This window comes from Muscardinus avellanarius (assembly GCF_963383645.1).
Source record: "Muscardinus avellanarius genome assembly, chromosome: 16".
NCBI lineage: Eukaryota > Metazoa > Chordata > Mammalia > Rodentia > Gliridae > Muscardinus > Muscardinus avellanarius.
Window position 1 is genome coordinate 58,268,784 of NC_137802.1, and position 17,121 is coordinate 58,285,904.

The 17,121-nt window shown below is 42.5% G+C and overlaps 1 protein-coding gene across 1 annotated transcript in view; it reads left to right on the forward strand.

Annotated features, from left to right (window-relative positions):
• MAP3K3 (mitogen-activated protein kinase kinase kinase 3) overlaps window positions 1-17,121 on the forward strand; it is a gene marked incomplete at both ends in the record, with an annotated part of 78,985 nt that overhangs the window by 51,398 nt on the left and 10,466 nt on the right. Inside the window, one exon of the mRNA XM_080714101.1 lies at window positions 13,738-13,871. Coding sequence (XP_080570227.1) covers window positions 13,738-13,871 — 134 coding nt within the window. The remainder of the gene's footprint in view (window positions 1-13,737; window positions 13,872-17,121) is intronic.

The following is a 17,121-nucleotide window of genomic DNA, read 5'->3' on the forward strand; positions in this document are numbered from 1 at the left end:
AGCTGCTTTCCGAGGAGTCCTGGGTGCACTTAGGTTGCTGTTTTTGTGGAACTGGGAATTGAACCCAGAGGCATTCTACCTCTGGGCTATACCGCCTGTAGCCCTATTTTTTTTTTTTTTTTAATTTGGAAAGAGGGTCTCTCTAAGTTGTTGAGAGCCCCACTAAATTGCTGGGGCAGGCTTTAAACCTGTGACCACACTATCTCAGCCTCCCAAGTACTGGGATTACAGGTGTGTGCCATCATGCCATGCTACACCCAGGTTTTTTGTTTTGTTTTTTTATGGTACCAGGGATGGAACCCAGGGACATTCTACCTCTGAGCTACACCCCCAGCCTGATTTTTTTTTTAATTTTATTTTATTGGTGCACTGTATTCATACATCATAGTGGGATACAAACTTTTGTAGACATACATGCACACATCGCCCAGTCAGCCCCCACCCGATCCCCACCCCATTCTCTCCCCATCCCTCCCTCCCATGCTTGGCTTAGTGGTTGACATCTAGTATTATAGCAATTTATCCAAAATTAAAAATGATAATCTCACATAACAGTTTCATTTGTCTGATACCAAGCTTTTGATGACTTAAAGATAACATTTCAATATTTCTTTTTGCTTTCTTTCTTACCAGAGAATATTTTTTTTTTAGGTGAAACTATCATATATTTATTTTTCAGAAAAAAAATCTATCCTGATATGGAATATAGACTCTAGATACCCAAAACAATCTTGAAGCAAAAACAAAGCTAGAAGATGTATATTTTCTGATTTCAAACCATATAAAGCTACAATAATTGAAACAGTGTAGTACTGTTCTAAAGGCAGATATATAGACCATTGGAGTTAAATACAAGCCTAGAGCTAACTTCTTCCCTATATTGTCAAGTTATTTTTGACAAGGTTTCCACGAAGATTTGGTGGTGGAAATAATAATCTTTTAACTAAATATTGTTGAAACATAATAATTACATGGAAAAGAATAAAATTGGACCCTTACCTAATCCCACATACAAGTATTAACTCAAACTAGATAAAAGACCTAAATATAAATCTTAAGACTATAAACTTTTAGGAGAAAATCTGGGTCATAAAACCTCACAACATTGAAATTGGCAGTGATTTCTTGGATATGATTTCAATGGCACAGGCAACAGAAGAATATACACACTCCCTAAAAAATAAAAGAAAATATTGTATATCCAAAGACAATGTAAACAGAGTTAAAAGTTACTAATAGAATTGGATAAAATATTTCCAAATGCTATATCTGAAGGTATATTAATATTCCAACTAGAAATCCTAAAAATTAACAACAATAAAGGCAAACAATACAATTTAGAGATAGGTAAAAGACTAACATAAATAATGAATCTCCACAGATAACCAATCTTAGTTGTCTGTTGGATGGAAACTCTTGTTTCTCTGGTTCTGGTGAGTGTTACCTATTTCTTCTTTGTAGTTAATCTCTTTGAGTATTTTCTCTAGCGCTGGTTTTGAAGACATAAATTCCTTCAGTTTCTGTTTGTCATGGAAGCTTCTTATTTCTCCATCTAATTTGATAGAAAGTTTTGCTGGATAGGAAATTTTTGGCTGGAAGTTGTTTTCTTTCAGAGTTTGGAATATGTTACTCCAAGCCCTTCTGGCTCTCATGACTTGGTTTGGGAAGTCTGGAGTGATTCTAATTGGTTTGCCTCTGAATGTCACTTGGCCCTTTGTTTTTGTTGCCTTTAAGATTCTCTGCTTGGCTTCCACATTGGTCATTTTGACAATTATATGGCGTGGGGATCCTCTTCTCTGATCCTGTCTAAAGGGAGTTCTATAAGTTTCCTGGATCTGTGTATCAACCTCTTGCTCTATATTTGGAAAATTTTCTGCTATTACTTCCTTGAAGAGATTGTTGATCCCTTTGGTATCACTTTCTTTTCCCTCCTCTATTCCAATTATTCTTAGGTTAGCTCTCTTAAGATGGGCCCATATTTCTTCAATGTCAGATTCCTGCTATTGGATATCTTTTTCTAGATTAGAAACTATGCATTCATTTTTGGATTGCTCATCTTCTAAGAGCGAGATTCTGTTCTCCATGTGGTCTAATCGGTTGTTTGTGCTTTGAATTGAGGCCTTTACTTCATTAATTGCATCCTTTATCTCTTTTTGTCTCTCTCTGAGTTCTTTTCGAAGCACCTCTATTATTTCTACAGTTATTTTCCTGATTTGATCTTCTAGAAATCTCTGATTTTCTGTTTTATCAGGTTCTGATGTTGTGGGGTTGTGCACATTCATTACTTCAGTGTTATTCCTCTTTCCCATGATTTCGGAGGTTTGTGCCTTCTCTGGGTTCTTCCCTTGGGTCACTATGGCTTCACTTAAGGTGCTCTGGATCTCGAGTCTGTATTATCTCAGACCCTACTACTCCTTTACTGGGTTGTATCACAGAGTCTCCGACCCAGGGAGTCGATAGAGGCTGCTTTAAACTATGGGGGGTGCCAGGTTGCACGCTCTCCTATGGTGTGATATCTCTGCCACCACCACTCCCTCACTGGGTCAAGTCCCAGGAGGCACAATACTGGGATTTCTCCTCTGTGGCCCGCAATTTGACTCACTGTTCTTGAGTACGTAGATGTAGCTGTACTGGACTCGGTGGATTCACTGCTGCTGCCGCCGCCGGTGGCAATATGGCGCCTCTGCCACGCCCTCGGCCATGAGGCTGGCGTATTTTTTCTTCTCTGGTTTTGATTTCCACTCTGAATCCCTGCAGCGTGTGCTGAGCTCAGCCACTGGGAGCTTTAAATGCTGTCTGCGCCGAAAGATCCCGCCTGGCTGTTCCGCATCGGCTCACCTCGGCTTGCTGTAGCCGTCCGCTGAGTTCGCCGCTGCCGCCGGCAGTATGGCGCTGCTGCCGCGTCCTCAGGCGTGTGTGTCTCCTCTGTGGCCCTGAGCTCTGTTCTCAGTCCGCTTTCTCTCTGGAGCCTGGTGGTTTTTTTGTTTTTCTGGTGATGGTGTTTTCTGGCTATGAAAGGCGCTCTTTTTGTGGTAATGGAGATTGGTTGTTAGCGGGACTCTTAAGCCCCGCTTTTCTCGGTCGCCATCTTCCCGGAAGTCCCTGATTTTTTATTCTTTCTTTTTTTTTATTTTTTTTATTTTTGGTGGTACTGGGGATGGAACCCTTCTACCTCCGGGCTACACTCCCAGACCTATGTTATATTTTATTTGGAAACAGGGTCTCTTAAGCCAGAAGGCTGGCTTCAGCCTTGGTGATCCTCCTGTCTCTGCCTCCCAAGCACGGGGATTAGAAGCACCTGGTTTATTCTTTATTTTTTGAAACAGTGTCTCACTGAGTTGCAATCGGGCCTTACTAAGTAGCTGAGGCTGTCTGCAAACTGCCATCCTCTTGTCTCCGCCTCCCAAATGCTGGGATTACAGGCATGCACCACCACATCCAGCTCCTTCCTCAGCCCTTTTTATTTTAAGACAGAGTCACGCTAAACTGACCAATCTGGCCTCAAACCTGTGGTCCTCCTTCCCCCAGTGTGCCACCACTCCCGTCATGCACTTAGGTTTTTTTGGTGAGCAGTAGGAAGCCGTTGAAAATCTTTGCCCCTCATAGCTTTCTCCATTATAATACTTATCACATTTTTTTGCTATCTTATTTCTCTCCCATTAAACTTCAATTTGTTCATTCATTATGGAAGTATCTACCATGTGCCAGAAATATGAGAAGCAAAAAGACATGGGCCCTGTCCCTGAAGACAGACATTTACTTGTCATGATGTCATCAATATATAATTCCAAACTGTGACAAAAAGATGTATAGTGTTGTGAGTGTGTATAGCTGAGGGAGAGAACCTGGCCTTGGGGCCAGGAGAGCCCTGTGCTGCCATCTGAAGATCAAATAGAGGTCGGGCGAAGTGGAGGCCCAGGAGAGGCCCCTGTGCAGGGAGTGCTGCACATGAGGCCTGGTGGCAGGAGGGAGTGCGGACTGTTGGTGGAAGGGAAAGATGTCTTGATGGCTGGAGAGCAGAGGAAGGAGGACGGGACTTGGCTGAAGAGGGGTGCTGAGCCTGGTGGACTGTGGTACAGGTCCTCACCCTTCTGTCAAAAGCAGTGAAAAGCCCCCTAGAGTTTCTAGGTGAGGAAGAATGGATAGTGTTATATATGCACATTTGCATTTTGAAAAGACTGTTTTGACTGTATTGTGGAGAACACATTGGAAGGGGCAAGAATGGATCCAAGGGAACCATATTAGAATAACGCAGTAATCCAAATGAAAGAAAACAGACGCTTGGATTAGGCTGCTGACAACAATGAAGAACAGGTGAATCTGAGCTATCTAGAGGTAAGACTGAGAACATGGCACTTCAGAGGTTTTCAAAGCATGATCTGGGAATATACGTGAGTCCTTAAGATCTTCTCAGGGGATCCGTGAGATGGCAGTTATTTTCATAATCATGCAAGACCTGATGCTTATTCTCACAAGTGTACTATGGAGTTTTCCGGAATTTATGTGCTAAAGTGATGTCATCCCTCTGATGACTCATGGAATATGTGTTTATGTATTAATGTGTGTGTGTATGTGTGTACATGTGACACTAAAGATTGAACCCAAGGGTGTTTTACCTGAGCTATACCCTCAGTCTTTTTTATTTTAAAACAGAAACAGGGTCTTGCTAAGTTACCTCATGTTGATCTCAAACCTACAATCCTCCTGTCTCATCCTCCCAAGTACTGGGATTACAGGTGTGTGCTGCCTCACCTAACTGTGTATTACTGTGTTTTAAAAAATTTCTGAGCTAGACATGGTGGCACACACTTGTAATCCCAGCATTCGGGAGGCTGAGACAGGAGGATCCCAGTTCGCGGACAGCCTCAACTACTTAGTGAGGACTTCTGCAACTTAGTGAGATCCTGTTTCAAAATAAAGAATAAAGCCGGGCGTGGTGGCGCACGCTTGTAATCTCCGCACTTGGGAGGTAAAGACAGGAGGATCTCGCAGGTTTGAAGCCAGCCGCGCTGGCTTAAGAGACCCTGTTTCCAAATAAAAATACAAAATTGGTCTGGGAGTGTAGCCCGGAGGTAGAAGGGCTTCCAGGAACCCCAGTACCAACAATAAATAAATAAATAAATAAATAAATAAATAAATAAATAAATAAATAAATAAATAAATAATAAAAAATTAGGCTGAGGGTGTCTCTTGGAGGTCAAATGCCCCTGGGTTTTATCTCTAGTACTGAAAAAAAAATGAAAAAAGAAAAAAAGAAAAGAAAGAAAATTCTGAATCCAGGCATGGTGGCACAGTACCACATATTCCCCCCCCCCCACAACTCCACAATAATATTGAATACCCCTGGGTTCAGTACCCCTGGGTTCATTAAAAAAAAAAGAAGAAGAAAAAGAAAAGAAATATGAGCTTGTTTGATGTGGTGGCACATGCCTATAATTCTCAGCTACTTGGGAGACAGGAGGATCCCAATTTGGAGGCTAGAGTGTAGTAACATTTTTGTCCCCAAAAAATAAATAAAAATGACTCAGGATGTAGTGTAATGGTAGAGCACTTACCTAGCATGCTTTGGATTTCATATCCAAAAATTTAGTACTATTTTAAAAAAATGTATCTGAACTTCAATTTCTTTTTTTTTTTTTTTTTTTTTTTTTTGCGGGTCTGGGGATGGAACCTAGGGGTATTTGACCTCCGAGCTACAACCCTGCCCTATTTTTTATTCTTTATTTTGAAACCGGGTCTCACTGAGTTGCAGAGGGCCTCACTAAGTAGCTGAGGCTGCCCACGAACCGTGATCCTCCAGGTCTCAGCCTCCCAAATGCTGGGATTACAAGCGTGCGCCACCACGCCCGGCTTCTTTTTTCTTCTTTAAGGCACTCTAGCCTCAAACCAGCAATTCTCCTGTCTCCAGAATACTGGGATTATAGGCATGTGCCACCATGCCCAGATTATGCTTCAGTTTCTAATATGGTAAATATTAGTTGATATTTTTGGAACTCAGAAAACAATACCTCAGAGTTTGGTATTTTGCCATGCTGAGTACTTTGAACTGAAGGACACTGGAAAGACCTCAGGAGCAAAGTCTCTGACCTCTTTTTCTGTTTCCATTTCCCCATTCTCCACAAGGCAGGCCATGGACACTAGACCCCTCTTCCTCAAAACCAGCTGTAAAACTTGGAAATATTCCTCTAACCTTCCCTTACCTTTCTTCTACACACACACACACACACACACACACACACACACACACACATACATACACACACACACACACTTATGAAACTGGGGGAGCTGAGCGTGGTAATCCCAGTACTGAGATATGAGTATCACAGTATCCCAGTACTGAGATATGAGTACTGGGATATGAGTATCACAGGTTCATGGCCAGCCTCAGCTACTTAATGTATCTTTTTGCAACTTAGTGAGACCCTGTTTCAAAAATAAAGAATAAGGAGCCGGGCGTGGTGGCGCACGCTTGTAATCCCTGCACTTGGGAGGCTGAGACAGGAGGATCACACAGGTTCGAAGACAGCCTCGGCTACTTAGTGAGGCTCTCAGTAACTTAGTGAGACCCTGTTTCCAAAAATAGGTCTGGGAGTATAGCCCGGGGGTAGAAAGCCTCTGGGTTCCACCCCTAGTACCACAAAAAAAGAAAAAAAGAATAAGGGCTGGGCGTGGTAGCACATGCTTGTAATCCCAGCATTCAGGAGGCAGAGACTGGAGGATCACGGTTTGCAGACAGCCTCAGCTACTTAGCGAGGCTCTTCACAACTCAGTGAGACCCAGTTTCAAAAATAGAAAGACTTAAAAAATAGGACTGGGGGTGTAACTCAGAGGTCCCTGGGTTCCATCTCTGGTACCGAAAAAAAAATAAAAAAAAAGAATAAGCTGGGTGTTGTGGCACACACTCATAATCCCAGCATTTGGAAGGCTGAGACAGGAGGATTGAGGTTTAAGGACAGCCTCAGCTACTATTTACTGAGGCCCTTTGCAACTCAGACTGTTTCAAAATAAAGAATAAAAAACATGGCGGAGGGGGGTGGGTATGGTGGTTTGTAATCCCTGTGCTTGGGAGGCGGAGATAGGAGGATCACGCAGGTTCGAAGCCAGCCTCGCTGGCTAAGAGACCCTGTTTTCAAATAATAAAAGTATAAAATAAGTATGGGAGTGTAGCCCAGAGGGAGAAGGGTTTGCAGGAACCCCAGTACCACCAAAAAAAAAAAAAAAAAAAAAAAAGGCTAGGGGTGTAGCTCAAAGGTAGAATGCCCCTGAATTCTATCCCTAGTACCACACACCCACACACAAAAAATAGGGCTGGGGATGTAGCCTGGCAGGAGAATGCCCCTGTGTTCAATACCTAGTCTCTCAAAAAAAAAAAAAAAAAAAAAAAGGATGATACTGGGTATTTTTTTATGACACTGGGGCTATATTCCCAACCCTTTTATTTTGAAATGGGGTCTCCCTAAATTATTGCACTTTGGCCTTAAGCCTGCAACTCTCTTATCTTCTCCGCCTTTCTATTATAAGAGTTGGGCATAAAGAAATTCTCTGACCTGCTTTGTTTGAGAGTAGATCACAAGATCTTCCTTCCAGAAAGGGTGATGATCCATACCTAGGAGGAAAGAATGCCATGTAGGCCAAGAAGCATTTGAATAGAGGTTTTACTGGGCTTCCTTCCTGAATATACCATTAGGTATACCTATTTTGTCTAGTCATATTTGTTTCACTGTTCATTCTTCATTGTGTTTAAGCATAAAACATGGATACACTCCCCTGGATCTTCATTCTGAGGGCTCTTATGTCATGTGAAACTTTGATTAAATAAAATTATTATGCTTTTCTCTTGTTGGTATAGAAGTGTATATCCTCAGTTTTAAAATGGTAAAGGGATTCTAAAATTAAACGCTTAAGAAATACTATGGTATTGGATTGAATTTGCAGGTGTTGAGAGAGAGAGAGACAGACAGACAGAGATTAGACTGAGATTAGACTGAGACTAATCCTCCTTTCTCCTTCTTTGCCATCAACATGAACATAGCTGGAACTGCATAGTGAGAGACTGCAATTTGCAGGTCATTCTGTTTTCATTGTAACATTTCCAAGATGGAGAAATACAGGGTAGCTCAATCCAATTTTTTACATCTGTTTATTTGAAATTCTTTATTGAATTGAAAAAAATTTATTCTAGTGCTTCTCTCTTGAGCAACTCAGATAACACAGATAAAATCTTTCATATGATAGTTTTTCAAATATTTGAAACTAGTCATGTTTACTCTTCATTTTTGCCATCATAATATACATATCTTAAATTCCATTTTTTCAAGCAAGATTGTGTATTACACTAGTTCATGCTAAAACAAAACAAACAAAAACTTTAGGTGATAGCCAGGCCTGGTGGTGCATGCTTATAATCCCGTCACTAAGGAGGCTGAGACAGGAGGATCACACAGGTTCAAAGCCAGCCTCAGCTACTTGCTGAGGCTCTCAGCAACATAGTGAGACCCTGTTTCTAAATAAAATATAAAATTGGTCTGAGAGTATAGCCCGCAGGTAGAAAGCCCCTGGGTTCTACCCCCAGTATCACCAAAAAACAAAACAAAACAAAAAACTTTAGGTAATGAATTAACTCAAAAGAGGCAATCTCCCTGTGGAGAGATCACCAGGCAGGTGGATGGAATTTCCCTATGTGAAGATGTCCTTCCGCCTGTCTTTGCCTATGGAAAGTTGGGTGGTGCCCTTAATCCATGTAGCCAAGCCATAACTAAAGGACTCATCTCTCAGTTAAAGCCATGTTCTCATTCCTGCTTGTCCTACTAACTTTTTAAGTGCCTTTGCTTCTGTATTTGTTTTGTTCTGTTTTTTGTTTCTGTACTGAGGATTGAACCAAGGAGCATTCTACCCCTGAGCCACACACCCCCAGTCTTTTTTTTTTTTTTCTGGTGGTGCTGGGGATTGAACCCAGGGACATTCAACCTCCAAGCTACACCCCCAGCCTGTTTTTTTTTAAATTATTATTATGATTAGTCTCTATTTTGAAACAGGGTCTCACTAAGTTGCAGAGGGCCTCACTAAGTAGCTGAGGCTGGCCTTGAACCTGTGATCCTCCTGTCTCAATCTTCCAAATGCTGGGATTACAAGTATGTGCCACCACACCGGGCTCCCCCTAGTCTTTTTTATTTTTTATTTTGAAACAGGATCTTGCTAAGTTGCTGAGACTGTCCTCAAATTTGTATTCCTCCTGTCTCAATCTCCCAAATATTGGGATTACCGTTGTGCACTACTGCACCCCAGCTTACTTTTGTTCCCACTATCTTTTTCTTTGTCTTGCTACTTCCTCCCATGCTGAGCCAAGCCCGACTGGGACCCCTAAAATGAGAGGAGGCAAACAATCAGTTCTTTATTTATTTATTTATTTTTTTGGTGGTACTGGGGTTCCTGGAAGCCCTTCTACCTCCGGGCTACACTCCCAGACCTATTTTTACATTTTTATTTGGAAACAGGGTCTCCTGCGCGCGGCTGGCTTTGAACCTGCGCGATCCTCCTGTCTCTGCCTCCCAAGCTCGGGGAATAAAAGCAATCAGTTCTTTCAAGGAGTTTGGTAGTTAAAAAAAAAAAGGGAGGGGGCTCTGATGTCTTCTTCTTTCCTTTTCTCTTTTCTTTTCTTTTTTTTTTTTTTTTGTGGTGATGGTGTAACTGGAGATTGAACTGAGGAACATTTTGCCTCTGAGGTATACCCCCAGACCTATTCTATTTTTTATTTTGAAACAGAGTCTTGCCAGGTGTGGTGGTGCATGCTTGTAATTCTAGTACTTGGGAGACCCTGTTTCAAAATAAAAATAATTCCCAGTACCATAAAGAAAGAGAGAGACGGGCCGGGTGGGGGGGGTAGACAAAGAGAGAGACAGAGACAGAGAGACAGAGAGAAAGGAAGGAAGTCAGTCAGTCAGTCTCACCAAGTCGTGGAAGGCCTTGCTAAATTGCTGAGGCTGTCCTCCAAACTGCAATGCCCCGTCTCAGCCTCCTAAGTACTAGAATAACAAGCATGTACCACCATGCCCGGTTAAGGTTTTTTTTTGTTTGTTTGATTCTTTTTTTTCCTTTTTTTTTCTGTACTGAGGATGGAACCCAGGGGCATTCTACCTAATTTTTATTTTTTTATTTTTATATGTGTGTGTGTGTGTGTGTTACTAGGAGCGGAACTCAGGGCTTTTCTACCTCTGGGCTAAACTCCCAGACCTATTTTTTTATATACTTTATTTGGAAACAAGGTCTCACTAAGTCCCTGAGAGCCTCACTAAGTAGCTGAGGCTGGCTTCGAACCTGTGTGATCCTCCTGTCTCAGCCTCCCAAACACTGGAATTACAAGTATGCACCACCACACCCGGCTCTATTCTTAATTTTTTTGAAACAGGGCCTCACTAAGTAGCTGAAGATGTCCACGAACCGCAGTCCTCCAGTCTCAACCTCCCGAATGCTGGGATTATAAGCTTGTGCCACCAACCCGGCTCATTGTTTGATTCTTGTACTTAGCTTATTTGGATTTTTTTTTGTTGTTGTTTGTTTTTTCGGTACTGGGTATCAAACTCAAGGAGTTAAACTTACAAGGCAAGCACTTTGCCACTGAGCTATACCCCAGCCCTCTAATGTCTTAAGGGATCAGCAGAGTTGAGGTAATGATATCATTATTAGGCTAGAAATCTATGCAGGTTGTGAAGGGGAAGGTAAAGATGGCTTCAAGAGGAAAGAGCAAAGTCAGGTTTAGTGGTTCGTGCTTGTAATCCCAGTACTCAGGAAGCTTAAGCAGGAGGGTCACAGGTTTGAAGGCAGCCTCAGCAAGTAGTGGAACTCTCATCAACCTAGTGAGACCCTGTTTCAAATAAAAATAAAACAGGGCCGGGAGTGTAGCTTGGAGGTATAATGCCCCTGAGTTCCATCCCTAACAAGTAAAGGTGAAGAGCTGGTGGTAACCTGGCTCCTGCAGTGCTGAAATGGGGAGTCCAGATAGAAGGCTATATTACCCCGGCCAGGAGGAGAGATGCTTCTGCCTCTGAGGGAAGAGAAGGACAAATTCAGGCAGAGGGAGAAAAGAAATGGGGAAAGGGTGAGATAATTTATAGCAACAGCTGGATAGTAGACAGAGCGCTGTGTATGGGACAAACTTTCATTCCTAAATCAGCTTTGAAAGGATAGCAGAGGAAGTGACCATACATGTGAAAAGAAAGTGGCCAGGCTTTCAGTTTACTTGTAATCTCAGTGCCTGGGAGGCTGAGATAGACGGATTGCATGTTTGAGGACAGCATCAGCCACTTAGACCATGTTTCAACATAAAAAATATACTAGGGTGGAGGTGTAACTCAGAGGTAGAATGTCCTTGGGTTCAATCCCCAATACCAAAAAAAGAAAAAAGAAAGAAAGAAAATGGCCCGCTTCCTTCACTGCTAAAAGGTTTATTTCCATACTAGATGAGACCAGAAACTCATTGATGATAGTAGCAACTTTAGAATAAAATTGGAATTTTTCCCAGTGTGGTGTTGCATGCTTGCAATCCCAGTACTTGGAGGCTGAGACAGGAGGATTATAGGTTCAAAGCCAGCCTCAACAACTTAGTGAAGCTCTCAGCAACTTAACAAGACCCTGTTTCTATATTTATTTTTATTTTTATTTATTTATTTTTTGTGGTACTGGGGATGGAACCCAGGAGCCTTCTACCTCCAGGCTATACTCCCAGACCTAGTTTATATTTTATTTGAAAACAGGGTCTCTTAAGCCAGCTGAGGCTGGCTTTGAACCTGCATGATCTTCCTGTCTCAGCCTCCCAAGTGCGGGGATTATAAGCATACACCACCATGCCCGGCAAGGCCCTGTTTCTAAATAAAAAATAAAATAGGACTGGGGATATAGCTCAGAGGAAAAAATACCCCTGGGTTTAATCCTCAACACTTCTAAAAAAGGAATAAAATGGGAATTTTAAAAATTGAAAGACATAGGGTTGTATGGGATGAAAATGTTGAAAAGCACTGTTCACAGCCTGATCTAAGGTGAGTATTTTGAGAAATATTGATTATGGTTTTCTATTAAGAAAGAAAAAAGATTTGATCACCCTTCCCATCTCTTCTATCCTTCAAGAGGGTAAAGAATTAAGAAATGTCTCTTTGTACTTGCAATGACCTGCATATTAACACTGACCCAAAGCCCTAGAACTCCCTGTGGAGGCAACTTCCTGACTGCATCAGCTTCCTGATGAGGGATCTCCTATGAGAAGGGCCAGAAGCCCAGGCCCTGACTTTCTGCTTTGAGTCAGCAGAGTAGGAGCAAAAGAATCAGCCATATCCTAGGAAGAGTTTATCTCTGACTTTGCTTCTCTGAGTTAAGGAGCTGGCAAAGCATAGCATACCCTGGGGAATTCCAACAGTTGGCAGTCTAAGCCTGGGGCTTCTTATGTGTAGAAGGCCTTCGGCCTTCAGGAGAAGCTGCGGGTGGGCCACTCTGAACAGAGGACTGTGCTCTTCTGCTTCAGCTGATGCTAAGATGGCCCCTTAGTACCAAAGGCCTGTTCAAGCTAGAGCAGCAAGATCAGGCTGGAATGCCAGAGAAGGATGTTCTGGGGGGCATGCTCCCCTCCCCCAGCCTGCATTTGCCTCCTGAGACTTCTGGGAAGAGTTGTGCTTTGCATAGCAGAGCTTTCTGCCATCAGCATACTGTGATGGGTGCTGGTAAATATATGACCATCAAAGTCTTATAGTCCAGTATTCTGGCCTCTTCAGCTCCCTACTTTTTCTTGACTGCTTGTTGTGCATCTCATTGGGTCCTAATTTTGAAATGAAGATAAAAACAAAACTGAAAATACCCTGGAGCAGTTCTGCCAACTCCTGGTTTTTCCATTAGCTTCCTCTGATAGCCATTGGTTTGGGGAGACTTCCCTTTCCTGCTCCAGGCCGTGGGCCTGTGCACAATAGCCCCTGGCTTGCTGCCCATCAGATAACAAGGCTGGCTCTCTGCAGGCCATAGTGTAGATTGGAAAAAGTGAAAGTCTCTGGCTGGAAATAAAAGCTCAGAAAACCTTTGCTATTTTCCCTCCTCTGTGTCTGTAGCACTGGCCTCTCAAGAGCTAGTCCCATCCCCCCTACAAAACCAGGGGAGACTAGTGAGGGGGAAGGGAGGAGGGTCCCAGGGCCTGCAGGGATACTTCAACCCTGGGAGGTCTCTCCCCAGACACTGAAACACAGAGGCAGTGTTCCTGTTGGGGATAAATTGGATCTTGTCTGAGATTTCATCAGTTAATGTTTTTCTTTCTCTTTAATCAGTTCCTTTTTGTGTGTGTGTGGTAGTGGGGATTGAACTCAGGGTTATTCTACCTCTGAGCTACACTCCCAGCCTTTATTTTTATTTTGAAACAGGGTCTCACTAACTGGTAGAGGGCCTCACTAAGTAGCTGAGATCCTGAGATCCATCCTCCTGTCGCAGCTTAAGTGGGTTTTATAGGGCTTATTCTGGTTCATATTTTGCATGAAGCTTCTTGGTCTAGTGCTCCAGTTCCTGTTCTGTCTTTCATATTTGCTTCCCATTTGGAAGGGATTTTGCTTCTGGGAGCTGAAGCATGCTAGGTTTTGGTGCCATAGACCATTCCAGTCACACCACTGACTTCTAGGGCTCAGTATCTCCAGCTGGCTCCATCCACACCTGCTTTTTTGAACCTTGTGTTCAGGGCTGTGTTGTTAAAAGCCTTTTCCTGTGCTCTAGGCTCCCAGAACCCTGGCAGAAGCTCGCCTCCCCCTGGATATGTTCCTGAGCGGCAGCAACATATTGCCCGGCAAGGGTCTTACACCAGCATCAACAGTGAGGGGGAATTCATCCCAGAGACCAGCGAGCAGTGCGTGAGTACGGAGGCCTGGGGTGTGACGTGGCCTGGTTATAACCAAGGGTTTTCATTGGGCTTGGTGTAGAACTGAGGGATTTTGAACCCCATCTGATAGCTCCTTTATAAACCAGCCATGCCCAAACATGGCTTACTTCTTTTTAGGAGTCAGATGTTAATTCCTGCTCCAAATGGAACCTAACCTACCTAGCCTCCTTGGTACTGGGTGAGCTCTTACCAGTTTCTTCTGAAATCTTCTCACTGATCTCCTTGCAGAACACTACTCTGCTATTTGTGATGTTCCTTGTGACCACCTGTCTTCCTTTCAGCAGTGTTAACATATGAACAAACTGCTATTTCTCAATGAAAGGGAGTAAGCTGTATCTAAATCACTGGTCACCTTAGAGTGTGTCCATCATGGCAGCTCTATCATTTTAATAGCTGGAGTTTTTTGTTATTTATTTATTTATTTATTTATTTATTTATTTATTTATTTATTTTTCTGGTACTGGGGATTGAACCCAGGAGCATTCTACCTCTGAGCTACAACCCTGCCCTATTTTTAATTTATTTTGAAACAAGGTCTCACTAAGTTGCTGAGGGCATCACTAAGTAACTGAGACTGGTCTTCCTCCTATCTCAGTCTCCCAAGTACTGGGATTACAAGCAAGTACCACCACTCCCAGCTGTTTTTTGGTTTTTGGTGATACTGGTGATTGAACCCAAGGACATTCTACCTTTGAGCTACACCCCTAGCCCTATTTTATCTTTTTTTTTTTTTTTTTTTTTTTTTTTTTGGCAGTACTAGGGATGGAACCCAGCGGCTGTCTACCTCTGAGCTGCACCCTCAGCCCTATTTTTTATTCTTTATTTTGAAACTGGGTCTCACTTGAGTTGCAGAGGCCTCACTAAGTAGCTGAGGCTGTCTACGAACCTCGATCCTCCTGTCTCAGCCTTCCAAATGCTGGGATTACAAGCGTGCGCCACCATGGTCAGCTCCTATTTTATCTTTTTTATTTTGAAAGAGGTTCTCACTAAATTGTGGAAGGCCATGTGCTGCTGAGGCTGGCCTTGAATACCTGTGTACCTCTGAGCTACACCCCCAGCCCTAATTTTTATTCTCTAGGTTTTTTGTTGTTGTTGTTTTTGTGGTACTGGGGTTCCTGGAAGCCCTTCTACCTCCGGTACACTCCCAGACCAATTTTTTAAAATATTTTTATTTGGAAACAGGGTCTCTTAAGCCAGTGTGGCTGGCTTTGAACCTGCATAATTCTCCTTTCTCTGCCTCCCAAGTTCCTGTCTCCACTTCCCAAGCGGGGATTACAAGCCTGTGCCACCACACCCGCCTGGCTATTCTCTAGTTTTGAATCAAGGTCTCCCTAAGTAGCTGAGGCTGGCTGCGAACCTGCAATTCTCCTGTCTCAACCTTTCAAGTACTGGGATTACAAGTGTGTGCCATCACGCCTGGCTTTTTCTTTTTTTAATTCTAGTGATTTACCTGATAAAAATGCTAATTTTGCTCAGTGAACTCAGAAAGGGTAAGGTCTCTGGTGTCATTCTAGTCTTTTCAGCAGGTTTTCTTTGATTATGAAGAGAAAGATCTGCTCTTATAAGTTTCTGGGCTTTGGTTTGAGAAGGGAAGATTTCTTGAGAGTAAAATGTCCAACAGAAGGATTTTACCAAAGAAAATTATTCACGTAGCTTTTCTTTCATTATTCAAACTTTCTGAGAAGCTCTTTATACTACACTCTCTTATACTCCTGCCTTCCAGATAAATTCATGCTTGGCATGGCGATCCTTAGCGGCAGCTTCCTTTCCTGGGCATTCTGCTGATTCTTCTCTTCTCTAACCCCTGCTGTTCTAGAGCGGCTGGGCATGGAATCCCAGGGAGTGCAGATGAGTTCCCTCGCCTTGGTCTCTCCAGGTCCTATGCCCTGGTCTGTTTTTTTCTTCTTTCTTTTACTTTTCCTGTCTGGCCCTAGAAAGCGTGGAAGAATTTGACTCTTAATGAGTATAGACTTTTAGGAAGAGGCCAAGGAATGTGACAGCTGGGGACTGCTGAGGTCATCCCCACGTTCCTTCCCTTGAGCTGAGCAGAATTTTTCCTGGTTGCAGGCCACTCAAGATAAAGCCACTTCACAGGGACCAAAACAGCATAGTATGTAGTGAAAGAACATTCTATTGTAACTTTCTTAAAAAGCGAAACTAAGATAAACTATTTTGGTTTCCTTTAATCAGATTTAGGTAATGTTTATATCTCTTTCTAATTTTTAGAATGAATAAAGCATGATTCATGTTAAGTTTTTTGGTTTAATTTTCTAACAGAAATTACACTGGCACAGTGTAACTTCCTTTACTTCCCCTTTTACTTATGCAGCACTGTCATAACAAGGGTCGTTTTTGCAAAAACATTCACAGGAGTCAGCAGTTTCTCCCTCTTGAACTTTGGGTATTTTTCCTCCATCATCACACCTGGCACGTTGTTATGCTCATTCATTTTCTCTTTGCTGTTAACTGATCTAACTGCCAGACATGCACTGGATAGATTAGAAGCATTCTTTCCCATTTGGTTTCATTCACTTTGGGAAATCCTGTATCCTTACCAAGATTTGCAATTGTACTTTGAAATTAATTTGACTTGATTGACAGGTTTTTTAAAATGTGATATCAGTTAAAGCATTTTGAAATAATGATGGAGATGAACCCTAGTATGAAATAGGAAAAGATACCTGAGTTGGAAATTAATTATTTAAAATTGTATGTCAATGAGGCTGGGTGTGGTGGCGCACGCTTGTAATCCCTGTGCTTGGGAGGCTGAGACAGGAGGATCGCACAGGTTCGAAGCCAGCCTCAGCTACTTGGTGAGACCCTGTTTCCAAATAAAGTATAAAATAGGCCTGGGAATATAGCCCAGAGGAAGAAAAGCCCCTGGGTTCCACCCCCAGTACCACAAAAATAAATAATAAATAAATAAATAAATAAATAAATAAATTTTTATGTCAGTGAACTTTCATAAATCAGATACTTTACTTCCCAGTGTAATATTTAACTTTGGAGGTCAGTTTTTTTTTTCTTCTTTGTGGTATTAGGGATGGAACCCAGGGGCAGTCTACCTCCAAGCTACACCCCCAGTCCTATTTTCTATTCTTTATTTTGAAACAGGGTCTCACTGTGTTGCAAAGGGCCTAAGTAGCTAAAACTGTATGTGAACTGCGATCCTCTACTCTCTACCTCCCAAATGCTGGGATTACAAGTGTGCCACCACACCT